The sequence below is a fragment of the Peromyscus californicus genome, unplaced genomic scaffold (assembly GCF_007827085.1).
Source record: "Peromyscus californicus insignis strain IS unplaced genomic scaffold, ASM782708v3 Scaffold_12__1_contigs__length_115047231, whole genome shotgun sequence".
Lineage (NCBI taxonomy): Eukaryota > Metazoa > Chordata > Mammalia > Rodentia > Cricetidae > Peromyscus > Peromyscus californicus.
In genome coordinates this window covers 86,799,926-86,818,241 of record NW_026294413.1, presented here as the reverse complement: position 1 = coordinate 86,818,241, position 18,316 = coordinate 86,799,926, and the positions used below count along the sequence as shown (strand labels likewise).

The 18,316-nt window shown below is 45.2% G+C and overlaps 1 protein-coding gene across 2 annotated transcripts in view; it reads left to right on the top strand.

The window, feature by feature from the left end:
- Dcp1a (decapping mRNA 1A) overlaps positions 1–18,031 on the top strand; it is a 70,135-nt gene extending 52,104 nt beyond the window's left edge. Inside the window, exons 6-10 of one of the 2 annotated variants that reach the window (XM_052733770.1) lie at positions 3,907–4,020; positions 9,762–10,493; positions 12,580–12,645; positions 13,787–14,005; positions 14,270–18,031. In XM_052733770.1, the coding sequence (XP_052589730.1) occupies positions 3,907–4,020; positions 9,762–10,493; positions 12,580–12,645; positions 13,787–14,005; positions 14,270–14,350 (1,212 nt within the window). In that variant the 3' untranslated portion in view covers positions 14,351–18,031. The remainder of the gene's footprint in view (positions 1–3,906; positions 4,021–9,761; positions 10,494–12,579; positions 12,646–13,786; positions 14,006–14,269) is intronic. The other variant, XM_052733771.1, reaches the window with a different exon arrangement.
- Positions 18,032–18,316: the final 285 nt, after the last annotated feature.

Below are 18,316 nucleotides of genomic sequence, written 5' to 3'. Positions count from 1 at the left end.
AATAGCCTAGATTTCTCTTAATTCTTTTTTGGTTTTTCAAGATAGGGTTTCTCTGTGTAGCCTGCTCTGTAGACCAGGCTGGCCTAGAACTCATAGAGATCCACCTGCCTCTGCCTCCCAAGTGCTGGGATTAAAGGCATGGGCCACCACTGCCTGGCTTAATTCTTTTCCTTAAGACTTCAGCAATACAGTCCTGGAACTAAGTCACCCTATATCACATTAATCTTCTGAGATTAATTACTTGAAATAGAATTAGTAGATGAAAAGGTTTTTCCTTAGGCTGGGCTCCAGCTCATTGTTGTAGCAAAGGAACCCCTTGAACCTCTGCTTCCAGTTTTCCAAGTGCTGTAATTACAGGCGTGTGCCACTGCACCATTCTATAATACTGGGGATTGAACCTCCTCAAAGATTTTACCAAATTCTGTACAATTATCCTCCAACAGATTTGTGTGTGATTGGACATATGGCCTCAATTTTGTGGCTGGTTGCCATCATTAACACAGAAAATAAACCTTCAACAAAGGCCCTATACAAGTACCAAAATGCCCTAAAGTGCTTCAGAACAGTTAGTGAGGTGCCCATAACCTCAACATCATCTCACAAGTTCTATTTAAGGATTGCAAAGTCCAATAACTCAAGAGCCACATGGGCCACAGTGGAACTGAGGCCCATTCATTGCCTACTCCCCAAGTGGAAGGGCTCATTAGAGTACAGCCCCAGCCAGTGATTACCAGGTGACCTACTGTGTCCAGATCATCTAGCCTCACTCTGAAAAAATGACAGATCTGGATTTTTAGTGACGCTCCCAATTTTTAGTATTTCTGAGCATTATACCTTCTGCTTTTAAGTACTTCGACAATATTATGTCCCTCTGATATTCAGTGCCAATCATTCCTTATAGTGGGGTTGATAGAGATTAATGATGAATGACCCTGTTCAAAAAGCAGCATGTTAGGAGATTAAAATATTTCATAGCCTTTTACAGATTGTTTTCACCCTAATTCAGTTGAATGACACTGGTTGGATGTGTTCTGGATCATATGCCTATGATCCCAACTCTTGGAAGGTGGAAATGGGAGGATCAGTGTTCAAGACCAGCTTTAGTTACATAATAAGGCTAGTCTAAAGGAACCCTGTCTTTAAAAAAAAAAATCTGAACTAATATGAGAATTATCATTTGAGTAGGAGAAATGTGGCATTCTATCCATTCATTTCATGTTTGAGGCCCTAGTCCTCTGTTGAGCATGTTTCTTCTTCTTTTGTTGTTGTTTTTGTTGTCATCCTGACATAGACAGTACTTAACAAAAGCTGGAACTGTTTTTTTTTTTTTTTCCTCTGAGACAGGGTTTCTTTGTGTAGCTTTTGGAGCCTGTCCTGGAACTCACTTTGTAGACCAGGCTGGCCTCGAACTCACAGAAATCAGCCTGCCTCTGCCTCCTGAGTGCTGGGATTAAAGGCATGTGCCACCACAGCCAGGCAACAAATCTTTAAAATGTGACTTAGGTTTCCAAAACATCGTAATTGCGTGTTCCTCGGGGATCATCTTTAAGGAGTCTTGTGTGTGTTATGTTGCGTTGTGTTTATTTTGCAGTTTTGCTATTTGAGCCCGGGACCTTGGGCGTGCTTGGTAGGCACCCATCAGTGAGCCACATATCCAACCAAAGATTCTTTTTAGTAACAAAAATATTTTCACTTGCAGTGTCACTTTTTTTGTTTGTTTTGTTTTTTCAAGACAGGGTTTCTGTGTAACAGCCTTGGCTGTCCTGGAGTTCACTTTGTAGGCCAGGCTGAACTCGAACTCACAGAGATCTGCCTGCCTCTGACTCGTTGTGCTGGGATCAAAGTCATGCACCACCATGCCTGGCGCAGTATCACTTTGAGCAAGTTCGAATTGAAGTGGTATTGAAATGATTGGGTGTCCATATGCATACACATCCACACAAAATGAATCTTTACTCAAAATTCAGCTCAGACTGGCCCATAAATCTAAAGGGAAAGAAACATCAGATTGTTCACCTAAGGACTGGAGCAGTGGTTCAGTCAGCAGAGTGTTCATTCTGCAAGCATAAGGACCTAAGACTCCCCATACGTGCCCTTGTGTTGGGTTCAGGACAGTGCTGGGGAGACAGAGACAGTGGATCTCTGGGGCTTGATGGCTATCTAGTATAGCAGCATCTGTGAGCTCCAGATTGAGTGAGACAGCCTTCCTCAATAAAGAGTGATTGAAGGGCTGGAGAGATGGCTCAGAGGTTAAGAGCACTGACTGCTCTTCCAGAGGTCCTGAGTTCAATTCCCAGCAACCACATGGTGGCTCACAACCACCTGTAGTGAGATCTGGTGCCCTCTTCTGGCCTGCAGTCACATATGCTGTATACATAGTAAATAAATAAATCTTTAAAAAAAAAAAAAGAGTGATTGAAGACATCTGACATCACACACACACACACACACCCCCGCCTCCACATGCACACAGAAAACATCTACGTGCACCCCCAAAAAAAACCGAGTCAAGTGTGGTTGTCACACCTGTGACCTCAGGACTTAGGAGGCTGAGGCAAGAAGATCAATTTAAAGTCAATCTGAAATACATAGCAAGACAGTCTCAAAAAAAAAAAAACTTTTAGAAGAAAATGGTATTTTTCTTCTAAAGTGGTATTTACCACTGTACCCTGATTTGTCTTTGCTAAGTATCTCCTCCAGTGAAATGAAACTGTGGTCTACACGAAGTTAGTTATTCAAGCTGTGTTCGTAATTGAAAACTGAAATGGGGGCTGGGGAGATGGCTCAGATTGTAAAGAAGTTTGTGTGCAAGCATGAGGACCAGTGTTTGGGTCCCATCACCCCATAAAAAAGCATGGCTGTGTCAGCCTGTACCCCCAGCTAGAGGGGGTGGGGGTAACAGGAAGATTAAGGATTTGGGGTTAATTAAAAATTAAGGGTTTGCTACCAACCTGTTTAGCCAAAACAGTGAGCCCAGGTTCATTGTGAGACCCTGTCTCAAGGCAATGACCCAAGATCCTCCTCTGGCTTCTTCCACATGGGTGCTCACCCATGCATACACACGTGATTACTACACATAGACTAATAGTTTAAGAATGAAAATGTGCTGGAGAGGAGGCTCAGTGGTTGAAGAGCACCTTCTGCTCTTAGAAGACACTGGTTCAGTTCCAAGCACCCACAGCTCACACAACATCTGTAACTCCAGATCCAGGAGATCCAGTGCCCCATTCTTACCTCCCTGGGTACCAGGCAGATACATGATGCACATGTGTGGAGGCAAAGCAGTCATACACACAAATGAAAAATCTTTAAAAATGAAAAGAATCCAAATGGTATATGCTCAGCATTTTAAAAGGAATGAACCGTTGGTTCTATAATGAGCTCGCATGAATCTTAACGGTTTTATGCCATGTCAGAAGCCAGTACTGTGCTTATATTCCATTCCAGTTTATGTAGCAGTTTTCAAAAGACAAAGCCATGGCAGAGAAGAAACCACTGATTTCTTGGAGTGCTCAGGGGCATGACTTTAGTGGGCATCCCAGGAGAGCACCTCTGCATTGTGCGCTCTGCATCCTACCTGTAGAGGTGGGCATCCAGGGAGAGCCGTGTCTCCACAGTTAAAGGTGTCCAGTGTCACTTCAGTCATGGGAAAATCTGGTAGGATAATGGCATCTTTTCCTGAAAGTAAATGAAGGATAAAACCATAGTAGTTGGACCTACCATGTGTAAAATAGATTCTCCACTTTATAGAAATTTTGTTATAGAAGTTATGAGAATTGATAGAAACATGAGATTTTTTGGCTTATTTTTTAATTAAGGAATTTTTGATAACTTCAAATGTGAACCAGATTTTAGACAGCAATCCTTTTTCACATGATAGACTTTTTCTTTTAATTCTTTTCCAAGAATCAGATGGGCGGCTCAAATATCTCCAGCCCTGGGTTACAGCCAAGCACTCAGCTCTCCAATCTGGGAAGCACCGAGACACTAGAAGAGACACCCTCTGGGTTACAAGATAAGGTTCGTACAGTTAAAGGCCTAGCCTTGTCAAAGTAACAAAGCAGTGACATTTTATAAGGATTTGAACCACTGTGCAAGCTGGTTCAGCACTTGTCTGTCAGATCGTGTGTGTGTGTGTGTGTGTGTGTGTGAGAGAGAGAGAGAGAGAGAGAGAGAGAGAGAGAGAGAGAGACATCAAAATGACATATACCCAGCTCTAGACTATGCAGCAGCCTCCTGCTCTTGGTACTTACTGCCTTCTTTCTCTGTGCTCAACTAGACGAGGAGGATGACCCCAATAAAACAGGCCTTTGATGCCTCTGCTTTTACAGCTCTCCAGCAGTATCCTGTCTCACTCATAGTCACGGCCCACAAGACTGCACCTGGCACCTGGCCCCTCCCTCTGCCTCTGCCAACAGCTCCTACTGTCCGCCTTGCTCACCTAGCCCCTGCCTCGTTAGAGGCCTCTGACCTGGTGTTTCCCATGGCTTGCAGGACTTCTCTCCATGAGTGTGTACATTTTCTCCTGGTCTGCAGTATCCTCCATTTAGTCTGTCCTGCTTGCTTTGTTTCCTCACTGACTTTAATTAGCTAGCATAGTTTGATTTGTTGGTGGTGGTTTTCACTTCTCATGCTAATGAGGCCTGCGGTTGTTTATTTGTTTCTTTGAGACAAGATCTCACTGTGTAGCCCTTGCTGACCTAGAACTAGCTGTATAGACCAGGCTGGCCCCTATCTTTCAAGTGCTGGGATTAAAGGGGTGCACTATCACACCCACCCAGGACCAGCCATTTTCTCTCCCTGTTCAATGCTGTGTCTTTTTTGGTTTTTTGAGTCAAGGTTTCTCTGTAACCCTGGCTGCCCTAGAAGTCACTTTGTACCACTGTTGTGTCTTTAGCACCTAGGAATATAAACATTTATTGAACTGATTTGTTCTCTTTATAATTGATGATCTGATAAAACAACAGATATTAAGTCATTAAATTTTTTTCTGTTTATTTCTTTGTATTAATTGCATTTATATTAAATGATAAGTTGGATAGAAAGAGCCAGATGTGGTGGTGCACACCTGTAATCCTAGTACTTCAGAGGCTAAAGCAGGAGGGTCATGAGTTTGAGGCCAGTCTGCTGCTGTATTACATAACTTTCCCCAGCCACCTTGGATAAGGAAAGCCAATCTTATCTCAGTAATAATACTAAATAAAAATATGAGCATAATACAGAAAGATTGCATGTTCTCATCTCCTATTTCCCATTGATAACATCTTGTAAAGTGTGGTCTACCATCACATCCAGGATGTCGACACAAGCCACACACCATCTTGCTCATAGTTTCTCGTTTGTACGTGTAAGTGCACACTCGGCCTGTAGTTGTGTCCGTGGAGAGCCTTTCTGTACTCACCACCAGTCACGATAGCTACTGTCTCAGCATCAGTGAACACAGAGTCCTGTGTGTGGCCCTCTCATAACCACACTAACTTCCCTGTCAGGCCCTCTTCCTTCTACCGTCTTTTCCATTTTCTTATATTTTGGTTTTTTGAGACAGTCTTTCTATATAGTGTTGACTGTCCTGGAACTTGCTGTGTAGACCAGGCTAGCCTCAAACTCAGAGATCTGCCTACCTCTGCCTCCTGAGTTCTTAGATTGAAGGTGTGCACCACCACGCCCAGCCACCACCACCCCGTCTTTAATCCCTGCTAACCACTGATCTGTTTTTCCAAATCAAGCATGTGAATGTTATACAAATAGAATCATAGTATGTAATCTGAGTCTTTCTCATTAAGCATAATTCCCAGAGACCTGTTGAAGTTGCTGTATGTGTCGAATTTGTTGGCTTCCCCCTCCCCTTGAGAGGGTTTGAACCATGTATGGTAGACCAGTGCTCTTCCTCAGCTCAGCATCCCAGCCCAAGTGCGTTCCTTCTGACTGCTCTGTAGAAGTTAATGAGAGAGTAGTTCGTAGTGAGTATCCTGTACCTGAAGCATTTACGGTTCTTAGGATTTCTTCAGATCTTAAAACATTTGCATATAGAAGTGAGATATCTTAAGAATGAGACTGAAATCTAAACCAGAATTTTACTTGCTTTTCATATAGATGTGGCTTGATGGTAAAGTTACAAAATATTTTTCAGTGTGCTTTTAACTGTGACTTACCGTATGAAGTACATTTTTCATCTCTGACCTCACATTGGGATTTAAAATATTTGGGTTTGGGGAGCATTTTAGATTGTGGGGTTTTAGATTAGGAATGCTCAACCTTTATAATCTAGTTTAACCATTTTTAATCATTTTCCTATTAAAGGATATTTAGGTTATTTGCAGTTTTTTGGCTGTTAAGAGTTATCTGAGTATTTCTAAGTTTGCATTATACATGTTAACAAGATTGTTATGTTACAATCATATGTATACCAATGAATCATTTGGTTTTTCATTTGTTTTGAGAAAGGGTCTCATATAGACTAGGCTAGCCTCAAACTTCCTATATAACCTAGGATCAACCTTGAACTTCTGATCATCCTGTCTTTATCTCCCAAGGTCTAGGATTACATGCCCAGCTCCACAAATTTGTTTGCTTTAGGGGAGAGTGTGGGAAGTGTGCGCATATGTGTGCAGGTACTCTTACACATGTGTGCATGTGGAGGGCACAACCACCTCAAATGCGATTCTTTGCGCCCATCTACCTTTTATTTTTTTGGTGGTGGTTGTTGGTTTTTCAAGACAGGGTTTCTCTACCTAGCCTTGGCTGTCCTAGAACTAGCTTTGTAGACCAGGCTGGCCTGGAACTCACAGAGTACTCTGCCTCCCGAGTACTAGGATCAAAGGCATGCACCACCACCCGCCCAGCTTATTTTTTAAGCAGAGTTTTTCATTAGCCCATAGCTTGCCAAGGCTAGCTAGGCTAGCCAGTAAGTCCCTGTTACCCATCTGTCTCCACTTGCCTAGCACTGGGATTACAAGTGTGCAAAGCTGAACAGGAAAATCCCAACTTTGAAGGCTGTTTAGGCTACATAGCAAGACTTTGTCTCAAAAACTTGAAATAAAGTAAAATTGTACCTTTTTCCAGCTAAAATCAAGGAATTCTAAAGTATTGAGATTTGGGTATTGTCAAAAGTTGTGTGATTGTCTAAAACAAATACAAATCCTTAATCTGCCCCTACACAGAGATACTATATCTATTTAGTAACACTGCCATCTAGTGTTTACACAGAAATACTGTATCTGTTTAGTAACACTGCCATCTAGTGCTCACACAGAGATCTTGCATCTGTTTAGTAACACTGCCATCTAGTGCTCACGCAGAGATCTTGCATCTGTTTAGTAACACTGCCATCTAGTGCTGAGTAGCAGATGATGCTGCCAAACCTTGCTATTGAACCCCATTTCATGAGGGCCGCTGAGGTGATTGAGGTCTGTACAAGTGGTGCCGTGCAAGCATGAGGACCAGAGTTTGGATTCCCAGCACCCACATAAAAAGCTGGGCTCAGTGGCACTCTTATTTTTGTTTGTTTTGTTTTGTTCGAGACAGGGTTTCTCCATGTAGTTTTGGTGCCTGTCTTAGAACTCACTGTAGACCAGGCTGGCCTCGAACTCACAGGGATCTGCCAGGCTCTGCATCCCAAGTGCTGGGATTAAAGGTGTGCGCCACCTCTGCCTGGTGGCGCTCATCTTTTAATCCAGCATTGAGGGGGCAGACACACACAGACCTCTAAAGCTCCTTGGGCAGCTGCTCTAGCTGAATAGGTGAGTTCTGGTTCATAGAGGATGGCATCTGACATTGACCTCTGTCCTCCACATACATGCACATTACCTACATGTGCACACGTGTACACCCGAATGAACTTGTATGTATACCACAAGTACAACTTACAAAAAATGAATTTCACTTTCATAATTATTAAATTCTCTTGGTAATATTTCCCTGGTGTGGTTTTTTTTGTTTTTTCATGCGATTTAATTATTCCCATTCTTTAACATAGAAGTATGATTTCTTACCTGAAATTTCTGCAGACTAGCCCTAATATTTCATTTTTCAAAATAGGAATCTCTAAACATTAGTATATATATGTAACAGTATGATTTTTATGTTCCACATTAATTTATATTAATGAATATGAAAATTGCTTTCCAGTACTTTCCAAAACAAAAAACTGGTTTTGTTTGTTTACATTCACTTGGACAGAATTGCATTAGCTCCTAGGGGATAGGCTCATCTAACCAAGAACTCGGTGGGTAGCTGAGGGTGCCTTTGAACTTCTGATCCTCTACCACTGTCTCCTGAGTTCTAGTGTTGCTGTTGTGCTCTCTCCCAGCTTGGTGCTGAGTAAAGTTGTTAGGCTTTTTGTTTCGGTTTGGTTTGGTTTGGGTTGGGTTGGTTGGTTGGTTGGTTGGTTGTCCAATTTGGAACACACTATGTAGCCAAGGCTTACCTTAAATTCAGACTAACCCTCCTACTTCCACTCCCCATCCTGGGGTTACAGGCATGAACTACCACATCCAAGTCCTTTATGTCACACAATCGTGAACCATTTTGTTTTATCATAAAGAATTTTTTTAATTGTCGGGCATTCAGCAATCAGGAAGATGAAGCAGAATTGTTAAAAACTCAAGACCAGCCTGGATACATGCCCCCAAAATATAAAACATCCCAAGATCTGAGGTGTACATAGCTTGGTAGTCGAACTGCAAAATAATTGTCATAATTGTGTATATGGTTATGTAATTTTTATATTTACAATTGTGTTAATTTTCCAGTTAATACTTGACTTGAACCTTGGTATTTTTTACTTAGATACTGGGCTTTGGAGAAGTAAAAATATGAGGAAATTGAACCATGTGAATTATTATTATTCCTCTTCTACAATTTATTTATTTATTTGTTTGTTTGTTTTTGGTTTTTCGAGACAGGGTTTCTCTGTGTAGCTTTGGTGCCTGTTCTGGATCTCACTCTGTAGACCAGGTTGGCCTTGAACTCACAGAGATCCGTCTGGCTCTGCCTCCCGAGTGCTGGGATTAAAGGCGTGCGCCACCACTGCCCGGCTCCTCTGCTACAGTTTATAAAGTGAGTTTCAGGTCAGGAATATGTAGAAAGACCCTGTCTCAAAATACAAAGAAAGAAAAGAAACATTCCAGATTTAGAATCTCACTTCAACTTTAAGACCACAGCAAAAAGAAGAAGAAAAATAAAAACTGTGCGTATGCACGTGCAGGGCAGACTCACCAGTGAGCTGCTTCCCTAGCTCCAGTCTCCAGGGTAAATGTTTTTGTTTGCTTCAGGATTCTGTGATTTGGGGGCATGGAGCAGGAAAGGCTGGTAATAAATGCTTAAAATTGTTTGGGGTATTAGGTTCGTGTAGTTCAATGCTAGCTTTTTGTCAAGAACAGTAAAAGTGAATTTCTTAGAATTTGGTCCCCCTGTCGTGCTGGCTTCATGTGCCAGTGTGTTAGTAACAGTGGGCACTTAGGCACATTAGAGCTTTATCGTAATATAAGTGCCCCTTACCTTAGCCACGTTCACCAAGGGGAACAAAGTAAACTAACCGATTTCCTGGAACTCGACAGTACAGATCTTGGTTATTAGCAGAGTCCGATCCTCGGACCTGGAGAGACTGATAGAAGCTGTTGAGCTCTGCTGCATCCTAGGTTACCCCAGGCGGTTTTCACACTCTGTCCTTGCTTTTCAGGCTTCTGCATCATGAGAAAGCATTTGGGTTACATTGATCTGCAGGGATTTCTTTCATTTTTGTCGTTGGATCTGTTTTTCAGTCGGCTCCATCTGGTCACAAACATCTGACAGTAGAAGAGTTATTTGGAACCTCTTTGCCAAAGGAGCAACCAACAGTTGTGGGTCTAGAGTCAGAAGACGTGGAGAAGCCGCCCGGAGATGGATCGCAGAAGGAGCCCAGCTCATTCCTCCCCTTTCCCTTTGAGCAGTCAGGGGGAGGGCCACAGTCTGAAAACCTGGGTGTCCATTCTGTGGCTCACCACACAGTCCAGCCTGAAGTCACCGCCCCGGTGCTCATCACTCCTGCCTCCATTGCACAGTCGGGGGAAAAGCACGCCCCAAGCTACACAGTCCCACTGAGCCCTGTCCTCAGTCCTACTCTGCCAGCCGAAGCTCCTACCACACAGGTTCCTCACTTACCTCGGAATAGCACCATGATGCAAGCAGTGAAGACCACACCTAGACAGAAGTCTCCACTCCTGAGCCAGCCAGTTCCTGAGCTAAGCCCCTTCAGACCCCCGGTGAGTCTGTCAGGCACCACTGGCACGTCCCTCCCCAGCGTTGATCTGCTCCAGAAACTCAGGTTGACCCCACAGCATGACCAAATACAGGCCCCGCCGCTTGGAAAAGGTGTCGCGGCACCCAGCTTTCCGTCAGCAGCTGGCCAGCTGGCCACCCCTGAGAGCTTCATAGAGCCCCCCTCTAAGACGGCAGCAGCAAGAGCAGCAACCTCAGCCTCCCTGAGCAACATGGTGCTTGCTCCAACCCTTCAGGTAACGATAGGAGAAGGTGGGGGAACAGGGGGAGGAAGAGGGAGAGATTTTGTGCACTGGCCAAAGGTGTCTGTGTGCGCCCCACCACCACCCCCGCCCCATGGTCTGAAGTAACTGAATTTGCTGTGGAAACACCCTGGGGGAGTTGGCATTGAAAGATGAATAAATTGTCAGTTAAGGAGTTTGAGCTTTGTTCTCAGGCCTCAGAAGGCACCGAAAGGTTCTGAATGAAGAACGCCTTGTTGGAAATGACAGAGACGGAGTCAGGCCATTCATGACAGAGCAAGCTGATGGTCACTTGGGCCTGAGCAGTAGGGGCCTGGGTTGGGCAGTGTGGACAAGTGGATTTTTAAAATATCCAGTCAGTAAGGCTTCATGGTAGAGTGGTATAGAAGGGAGAGGAGAGATTTGCCCTTCAAAGTAATTCATAAGTGGCAAGTTCACAAGTGAGGAAACAAGCTGAGTTCAGATGCGTGGTACGTGGTCACGGCTGGAAGGGGGTGGAGTGTGCTGCCCTGGGACCGCTGGCCACCGTTCAGCATGTGGGTGTGACCGCATAAAAAGGAAGGAGCATTCTACTCTGCTGGCAGGGTTCTGCTCCGGAGGTAGATGTCACAGCCCTGAAGTGCTCCTCATACTTTCTTTTGCTGTGACAAAACACCAGAAGAAGCATATGGAAGTGTACTTTGGGTTTCTGTTCAGGGCAAAGGGTCTGCTCCTGGCTCAGTTAATCTGGAAGCTCAGGCAGTGACCCTGCCCCTGCCTTCCCCAGGTTCAGCCCCAAAAGACAGCACAACACTCTTGCATGCTTCCTGGCAGAAACCACTTACATATGTGTAAATAGTCCTTTAGAGGGAGTAACTGGTTTTTAGATCTTGCTTTTGCCTGGTATAGTGGCACATGCCTTTAGTCTCAGTACGCAGTCTGTGATTTCAAGTCCAGCCTGGTCTACATAACAAACTCCAGGCCAGCCAGGGCTATCCTGTCTCAAAACAAAAGACCTTCGTCTACATTGAGTTCTCTTGTGTGTGCTGTGTAGCACACATCTTTCCCAAAGGCCCCGATAGTGCATGCCTATAGGAAGAAAGCTGAGGCAGCAGAGTCTCAAGCTAGAGACCAGCCTGAACTACCCTTGTCTCAGAAGAAAAAAACAGAGAGAGGAAAGTCTCTCTTCCTCTCACAAAAGTGAGCATTTAAAATGTGACTTAGGATGAAGGCTGTTCAGTGCCATCTAACCAAGTTCAAACAACCTTTGAAGAAATGGGGGCTGGGGACATAGTAGCAGAGCCACTTGCCTGTCATGTGCAAGGTCCTGAGTTCACCTTTCAGCACTGCAGGGGAAACATTTGTTAAATCATTTGATATATACACCCAGTGGCAAGATAGGCCCGGCCTATCCCCGTTTTTACAGGTGATGTATTTTCCAAAGGCAGGCACGGTGGCACAGACCTTCAATGCCCTCACTTGGGTGATAGTGGTAGGCAGATATCTGAGTTCAAGGCTAGTCTGGTCTGCAAAGTGAGTTCCAGGCCAGCCAGGACCACAGAGAAACTCAGTCTCAAAAAAAAAAGTGCCACGTGGTGATGGATCATGCCTTTAATCCCAGCACTTAGGAGGCAGAGGCAAGAGGATCTCTATGAGTTCGAGGTCAGCCTGGTCTACAGAGCAAGTTCCAGGATAGCCAGGGCTACAAAGAGCAACTCTGTCTCCAAAAAACAACAAATTCCAGATGCTTAAGAGGCTGAGGCGGGAAGATTGTAAATTCAAGGCCAGTCTCAGCTCTCGATATACAAATCCCAGGACTGAGGATATGGCTCACTAGTAGAGTCTGCCTGCTTTGCACGAGCTCTGACTTCAGTCCCCATCACACTTCTTGGGGTCACCTGAAGGGTTCGCCTGCACGTCTTCCGGGGGAGCTCCACGGGGGCTGCTGTGCAGAGCGCTCGTGTGGGGAGGAGTCCTTGGTTGCATTGCCAACAGGTCTCTCAGCCTCTGGACCATTCCTTGTTGAAAACATAGATGTGTCACCAATAACTCATGAAACTTGCTGTATCTATTCATCTTTTTTTCCCATTAAACATTTCAGTCTATGCAGCAAAACCAGGATCCTGAAATATTTGCCCAGTCTAAGGTGTTACCCAGTGCCATCCCGGTAAGGACCCCCTCCCCCAGCCCACCCCCCCCACCCCCGTGTGTGTGTGTGTGTGTGTGTGTGTGTGTGTGTGTGTGTACACATGTACGTATACGTGTGGAGGGCCAGCACTGACTTGGGGTGTCTTCCTTAGTTGGGCCATCACACCCATCCAGAATGTTTCCATGCTCCTGGGGATCCAAACTTAGGTCTTCACAAGCTAACCTAGGGCAGACATAGCAAGCACCAGGCCATTTCCCCAGCCCTGAGACTTCTCTGAAGAGCACCTTAGTGAAAACCTGTCTAGGTGTCCCTTCTGGGCCTGAGATGCTGTGGCTTAGAGACCTTATATTAACTCTACAGAGATGTCGGCCTTGACTGTAGCGAGCAGATCAGCCACTGGGTGGGCCATCATGCCTCAGTTGTAACTGGGTGGGTGCTGGGCACATATCAAGCTGGTTTCTTTTGTTTGTTTGTTTGTTGTTTGGTTTGGTTTGGTTTTTCGAGACAGGGTTTCTCTGTGTATCTTTGCGCCTTTCCTGGAACTCACTCTACTGTAGACCAGGCTGGCCTCAAACTCACAGAGATCCGCCTACCTCTGCCTCCCAGCACCCACTGGCCGCTGTCACTCCAGCTCCAGAGGATCCAGCGCCCTCTTCTGGCCTCTATGGGCACTGCATGCACATGGTGCTCTGGCATACAGGCAGGCAAAGCACCATACACATAAAATCTTAAGGAAAGGGGTGGGCGGGCGGGGCGGGGCGTGCTAAGTGCCTCGAATAACAGATCTCAGATTCAGACAGGGTGGAAAGTGAAGACCAATGCCAAGGCTGTCCTCTGGCTTCCATACCTGCTCCATGGAACTCATGATGGAATACACAGATTTTAAAAAGAAAAGAGACTGGGAGTGATGTGCACCCCTTTAATCCTGCACTTGGGAGATAGAATTCTGGGCCCGCCTAGTTAGTCTACATAGTGAGTTCCAAGACAGCAAGGGCTGCACCCCTCTCTAAAAAGAAAGAGAGGATAAAAGAGTAGTGTTTAACTCTGCTCGGCGACGTCTCATGGTAATAGCTCTCACCATATGTCCCCTTCTGTGGGCCTAGGGGTTTGCTTCTGTACAGCAGTGCGAAGTGACTGTTACTCTGTTGTTTCCCTGCAGATTGCAGGCCCTCCATTGGTTACTGCAACAACCACAGCAGTATCTTCTATCCTGCTGTCCCCCAGTGTGTTCCAGCAAACAGTTCCCAGGTCCATAGACCTAGAGAGGAAAGCAAGCTCTCCCTCCCCCCTCACTGTTGGAACACCAGAAAATCAGAGAAAGCCTTCCATTATTCTCAGCAAGTCTCAGCTCCAGGACACACTGATACATCTAATAAAGGTATGTAAGGTGTCAGCTTAGCTTTTCATTTTGTACCTCAGTAAAAGTGTAAATTCAGACAACTGCCTGGGAGAAACCTCTCTCTTCCCAGGTATCTTCTCCTGGTGGAATGACAACTGTCAACTCCAGGACTGTCGTTATGACTGTCCCTGGGGTGAGGATTGGGGGAATTAGCTACACCAATCATTTTTGTGTCTTCCTAAGTTGAAGTAAGTTCTGAAGCGGTTACTGACACTGTGTCTCCACCTCTCCCGTCTCTTCCAGAATGACTCTAGCTTCCTCAGTACACTTCATGAAGTCTACCTGCAGGTGTTGACCAAGAAGAAGGACAACCACAACCTATAACTGGAGCACAGTCAATGTGAAGGTCGAGGGTGCACCTCAGAAACAAGCAGGCTTCCTCATGGAACATCTCAATAGAATGTGGAGCTTTGAGAAGCCTGAGTTTGAGCCTTTGAGAGAGCCTTGTTCCTTAAGGCTGTTTTCTAGAGACATTCTCAGTGATGATGGAGGTTTCACTGTGAAGCATCACCAGCAGACCTTTGTTTGACAAAGACAGCAGAAAAGACCATTGTGTTGAGTTCCGTGGGGGTGTGGAATAAGGAGCCTGATTGTCAGCTTACTTTCCAGGCCTCGGGCGGGGCCACCAGCCTTGTAGCAGAGCCCAGTGGAGTCCAGGCCCTCTCTCCACTGCTGGCCCTAAAGCTCTAAACTGAATGTCAGCTCCACAAAGTAGCTTCGAGTTCTAAGGATCGGAATTAAGTTGGTTCTTTAGAAGGTATTTGTTCAAGTGAAGTATGTTTTCTATGAGCACCCCGCTTGGGCCTTAAACTTCTGGGATTTCTTTGTGTTTCGTTAAGTGTCCCGGTCCTGCCGTGTGCAGACTCAAGTGAAGCGCGGCTGTTTGGATAGGCCGGCCTGGGCTCTGGTGGAGGAGGCTGGGAACCTTGAAAACAGAGGCTGGGACTGCCCAGATCCACATCCTACCGGAGGCTCTGCTCTTAATAAACTCTCCAGTGCTTTGGAAGTGTCAAGTTTGTGTGTGAAGCACAGCCTTATTTTTCTTTTCTGTCTAAACAGTTAAAGTTCTTGTTGATTGTTTTTCTTAACACTTTGACAAAAGGACCAGTGGACCAATCTGACAAAGCCATTCTGGTTCCATTCCTCAGATGTGCTGAGAGCAGTTTTCAAGCTATGCAGAAAAGGGGGCCGTCCTCACACTGCTCTTCCTTCGTTGTAGACTATGGAGTCAAAGTGGGAGACGCAGAACCTCACCAGTATATTCCTAGGCTGTGAGCTCTTGAGCCGCAGTGTGAAACTGTAAAGATGCTTTGTGATGCTGCTATTGATCTGCCATGGTTTCTATTTATTCTTTTATGGCATGTAATGGTGTTTAGTAATATTTTAATGTAGAATTTGATGATTTCAGCAATAGTAATTTTGAGATATTCTTTGAATGAAAAGTGTCTTTGTTTCTATGATACAGGTCATTTTGTAGTATTTAACCAATTAAGATGCACTGCTTACTTTTCTGAGCACTATTTAGTGATGGGTAGGAACCCAGTTGGCTCAGCCAGCTAATGTAAGGACTCTCTGTGACTGTGCTGACAGATGCGGCAGTCCCAAGGGAATAGTCACTTAAGCTTTAATGGGAACTCAATCAAAGGCTCATCCATTTCTTTCTAGCTGAAATTTTAGAGAATTACTTGTTAACTACTTATTTTAGTTTGGTCTTAGTTTTTTAGGCTAAAGAATACTTGGATTGGCTCATGCTGATCTCAACATGCTTCCTGGACAATGTTTCTGCTTCTCAGTTCAGAGTCTTCTCTCTCTTGCTGTCTACCTAGTTATATGTGAAGTGTGCAGAATTCAGGGAAGCCTAGACTTCTCATGCTCAGTTAGGGATAGTTTGTTTTCATGATAGTGTGTAAATTTAGTAACCAAAAATTAATTGTTGATGCGTCATCTAAGGAAGGTAGAATTGTAGTGAGCAGATCTGTTGCCGACAGTAGGAACCACCAGACTGTTCTCCTAAAGTGGACACTACTGTAGGTCTGGTCACCCCGTGCGTGGTCTCAGTGAACATCAGCAAACAGATGAATCAAAGCATTCTTCTTCCAGTAGGTGTTTGAGCTTAGCTGATGCTTTTGAGTGTGTGTGATATTCTGGGAGGGTGAAGATGGGTACCCTGAAGAGTGTCTGCAGTCGGATCTGTTGCTTCTCACCCTAGTCCTAGGAATGACTGACAGAAGTGCAGCAGAATCTCCTGGAAGGCTTCCTCAGTGTAAACACAGACTTCTAAGTGCCGAAGTGATGGAGACTTGAACAGGGGAAACCTGTTTCAACTCCCAGATTTATATATTCCAAGCATTTACTTCAGATTCAGAAGCCAGAAGTTCCAGATCATGATTACTAGGAAGTCAGGCCAAGCTTGGCTAGTTGCAGCTGGATGAGCCTGGCCTCACAATCGGCTCCATTGCCTTATTCCTCGTTCAGGCATACGATCGAGAACCTCTGCTAGCGGAGCTTGCCTGTTTACAGTGTCTTTGCTGGAACCTTAGCTGAACTGAAAGGGACATTGGAGTTGCTTCTTGCTAGGTTGGCAGAGCCCAGGAGACTGCATTTAGGCCACTCTGTCCACCTGTGTACACATCCCATTCCCTCACCCCTGTGGTCAAAGGATCTGGGACGAGCAGCCAAGAGTTTGGAGTACCGTGTGTCTGGAGTGTCACCAGTGAGTGACACTGCTCTTCTTTTCGTTGTAGTTAATGTTACGTCTTTGAATGGATGCACACCCCAGCCGACCCCCATCCCTCTCAGATTGCCTTGTTCCCAGTTGTACACCTCTCCTGGGCCTCGTGACACTTGCCACTTGATCTACTTGACTCTGAGTGCCGTCAGGATCGGGAGAGGCATCCCCTGCAGTCTCCATATGGGCTGTCCACAGTTGGCCCTGGACAGTGGTGTTTCTTTCTTTCAAGGCCTTGGCCTAGGCATGGCATAGATACCAGTGACCATAGTTTGCATGCGCGAGCATTCGTTGTGTCTGTGGCCTGAATCTTCTTGTGGGGATTATAAAGCCGTTGACTCCACTAGTCAGTAGTCTTTGGAAACCATGCAGCTGTATTGCTCTCTTCTCCCAAAGAATGCTTGAAGTGTTCTCCTTTCTGTAGTGGGAGCAGTAACTGCCATTGTAATACTAACAATGCAATGTGAAACTGAAGGGGCCTAATGCTTACAAAGCAGAGTTAGCCATCACTCTGGAACTTGGAGGGAAGAGAAGGGCACAGCAGGACCCTGTGCGGGACAAGGACTGAGGCTCATGGCCTGAGTCCTGTGCCCTTGCGGCACATCCTCTGTGGGCCATGTGTGTTTCTTCTTGCCTGCCTTTGGTTTTCTTCAGTTGTGTTCAGAGTTCCTTCTAGAACTCACAGTGCCCTGTTTTCAAGAATCCAGAGTGTTGGGGTCTGAGCAGAGCACCTTACAGTGGACTTCAAAGGCCACGCTTGAGAGCGTTTCCATGAGCAGCCAGGGCCTCAAGCAGCCTGTTGGGTTTTTGGTTTGAGGTTGTTTTGGTTTTTTTCTTCGAGTTTCAGCAGGAGAGATGCAATGTTTCACGTGGATTCAGATCTGACATCATTCTTTAAAATGCTGCATTGCAATATTGATCACTTCAAAGTGGGAAAAATGCAGAGTTGTGTTTCCCTTTGAGCTGTGAATCCTGAAGAAGCGTGTTGGTGTCCGTGCTGTGAGTGGTCTCTCCTCGTACTGCTTTGGCCGTGTGGCTCTCATGACTTCATTGTACCAGCTTCTCAGCTTCTCCGCGGAGACGAGAAGCCCGCACCACCATGAAGCTTTTGTTCCATGAGCGCAATGCCGCCTCGTTCACCTTTTTAGTGGTGTGGATTTTAGACCATCTGTGTATGTTTGCAAATATTAAGTTATTACATGTTTTAAAATGAGCATTTTTCATCCTAAATTTTATATGTTTGCAAATATATTTTTTTAATAAAATTTCAAAACCAAGTTTTAGCACCTACTAAAAATTCTAATTGTGTTTTTATTTAAATTGTGTAAATGGGAATTTTCGAATGAGTTGTACCTCGTCAGAGCCCTGTACTGCTCAGGTGTCATGAGGGCAGGGAACAAAGCAGCCAGAATCAAGACAACCACGTGTTTTCGGTGTCTGTTTCTCCAGAAAAGCAGCCCTCAGAAGACAGGGAGCACGTGTGTGGGGCTGGGCTCCATGGCTAAGTGCTGCATGAGCATAAAAGCTTGAGGTTCAGACCCCAGCAACTGGTTTGGTTTGGT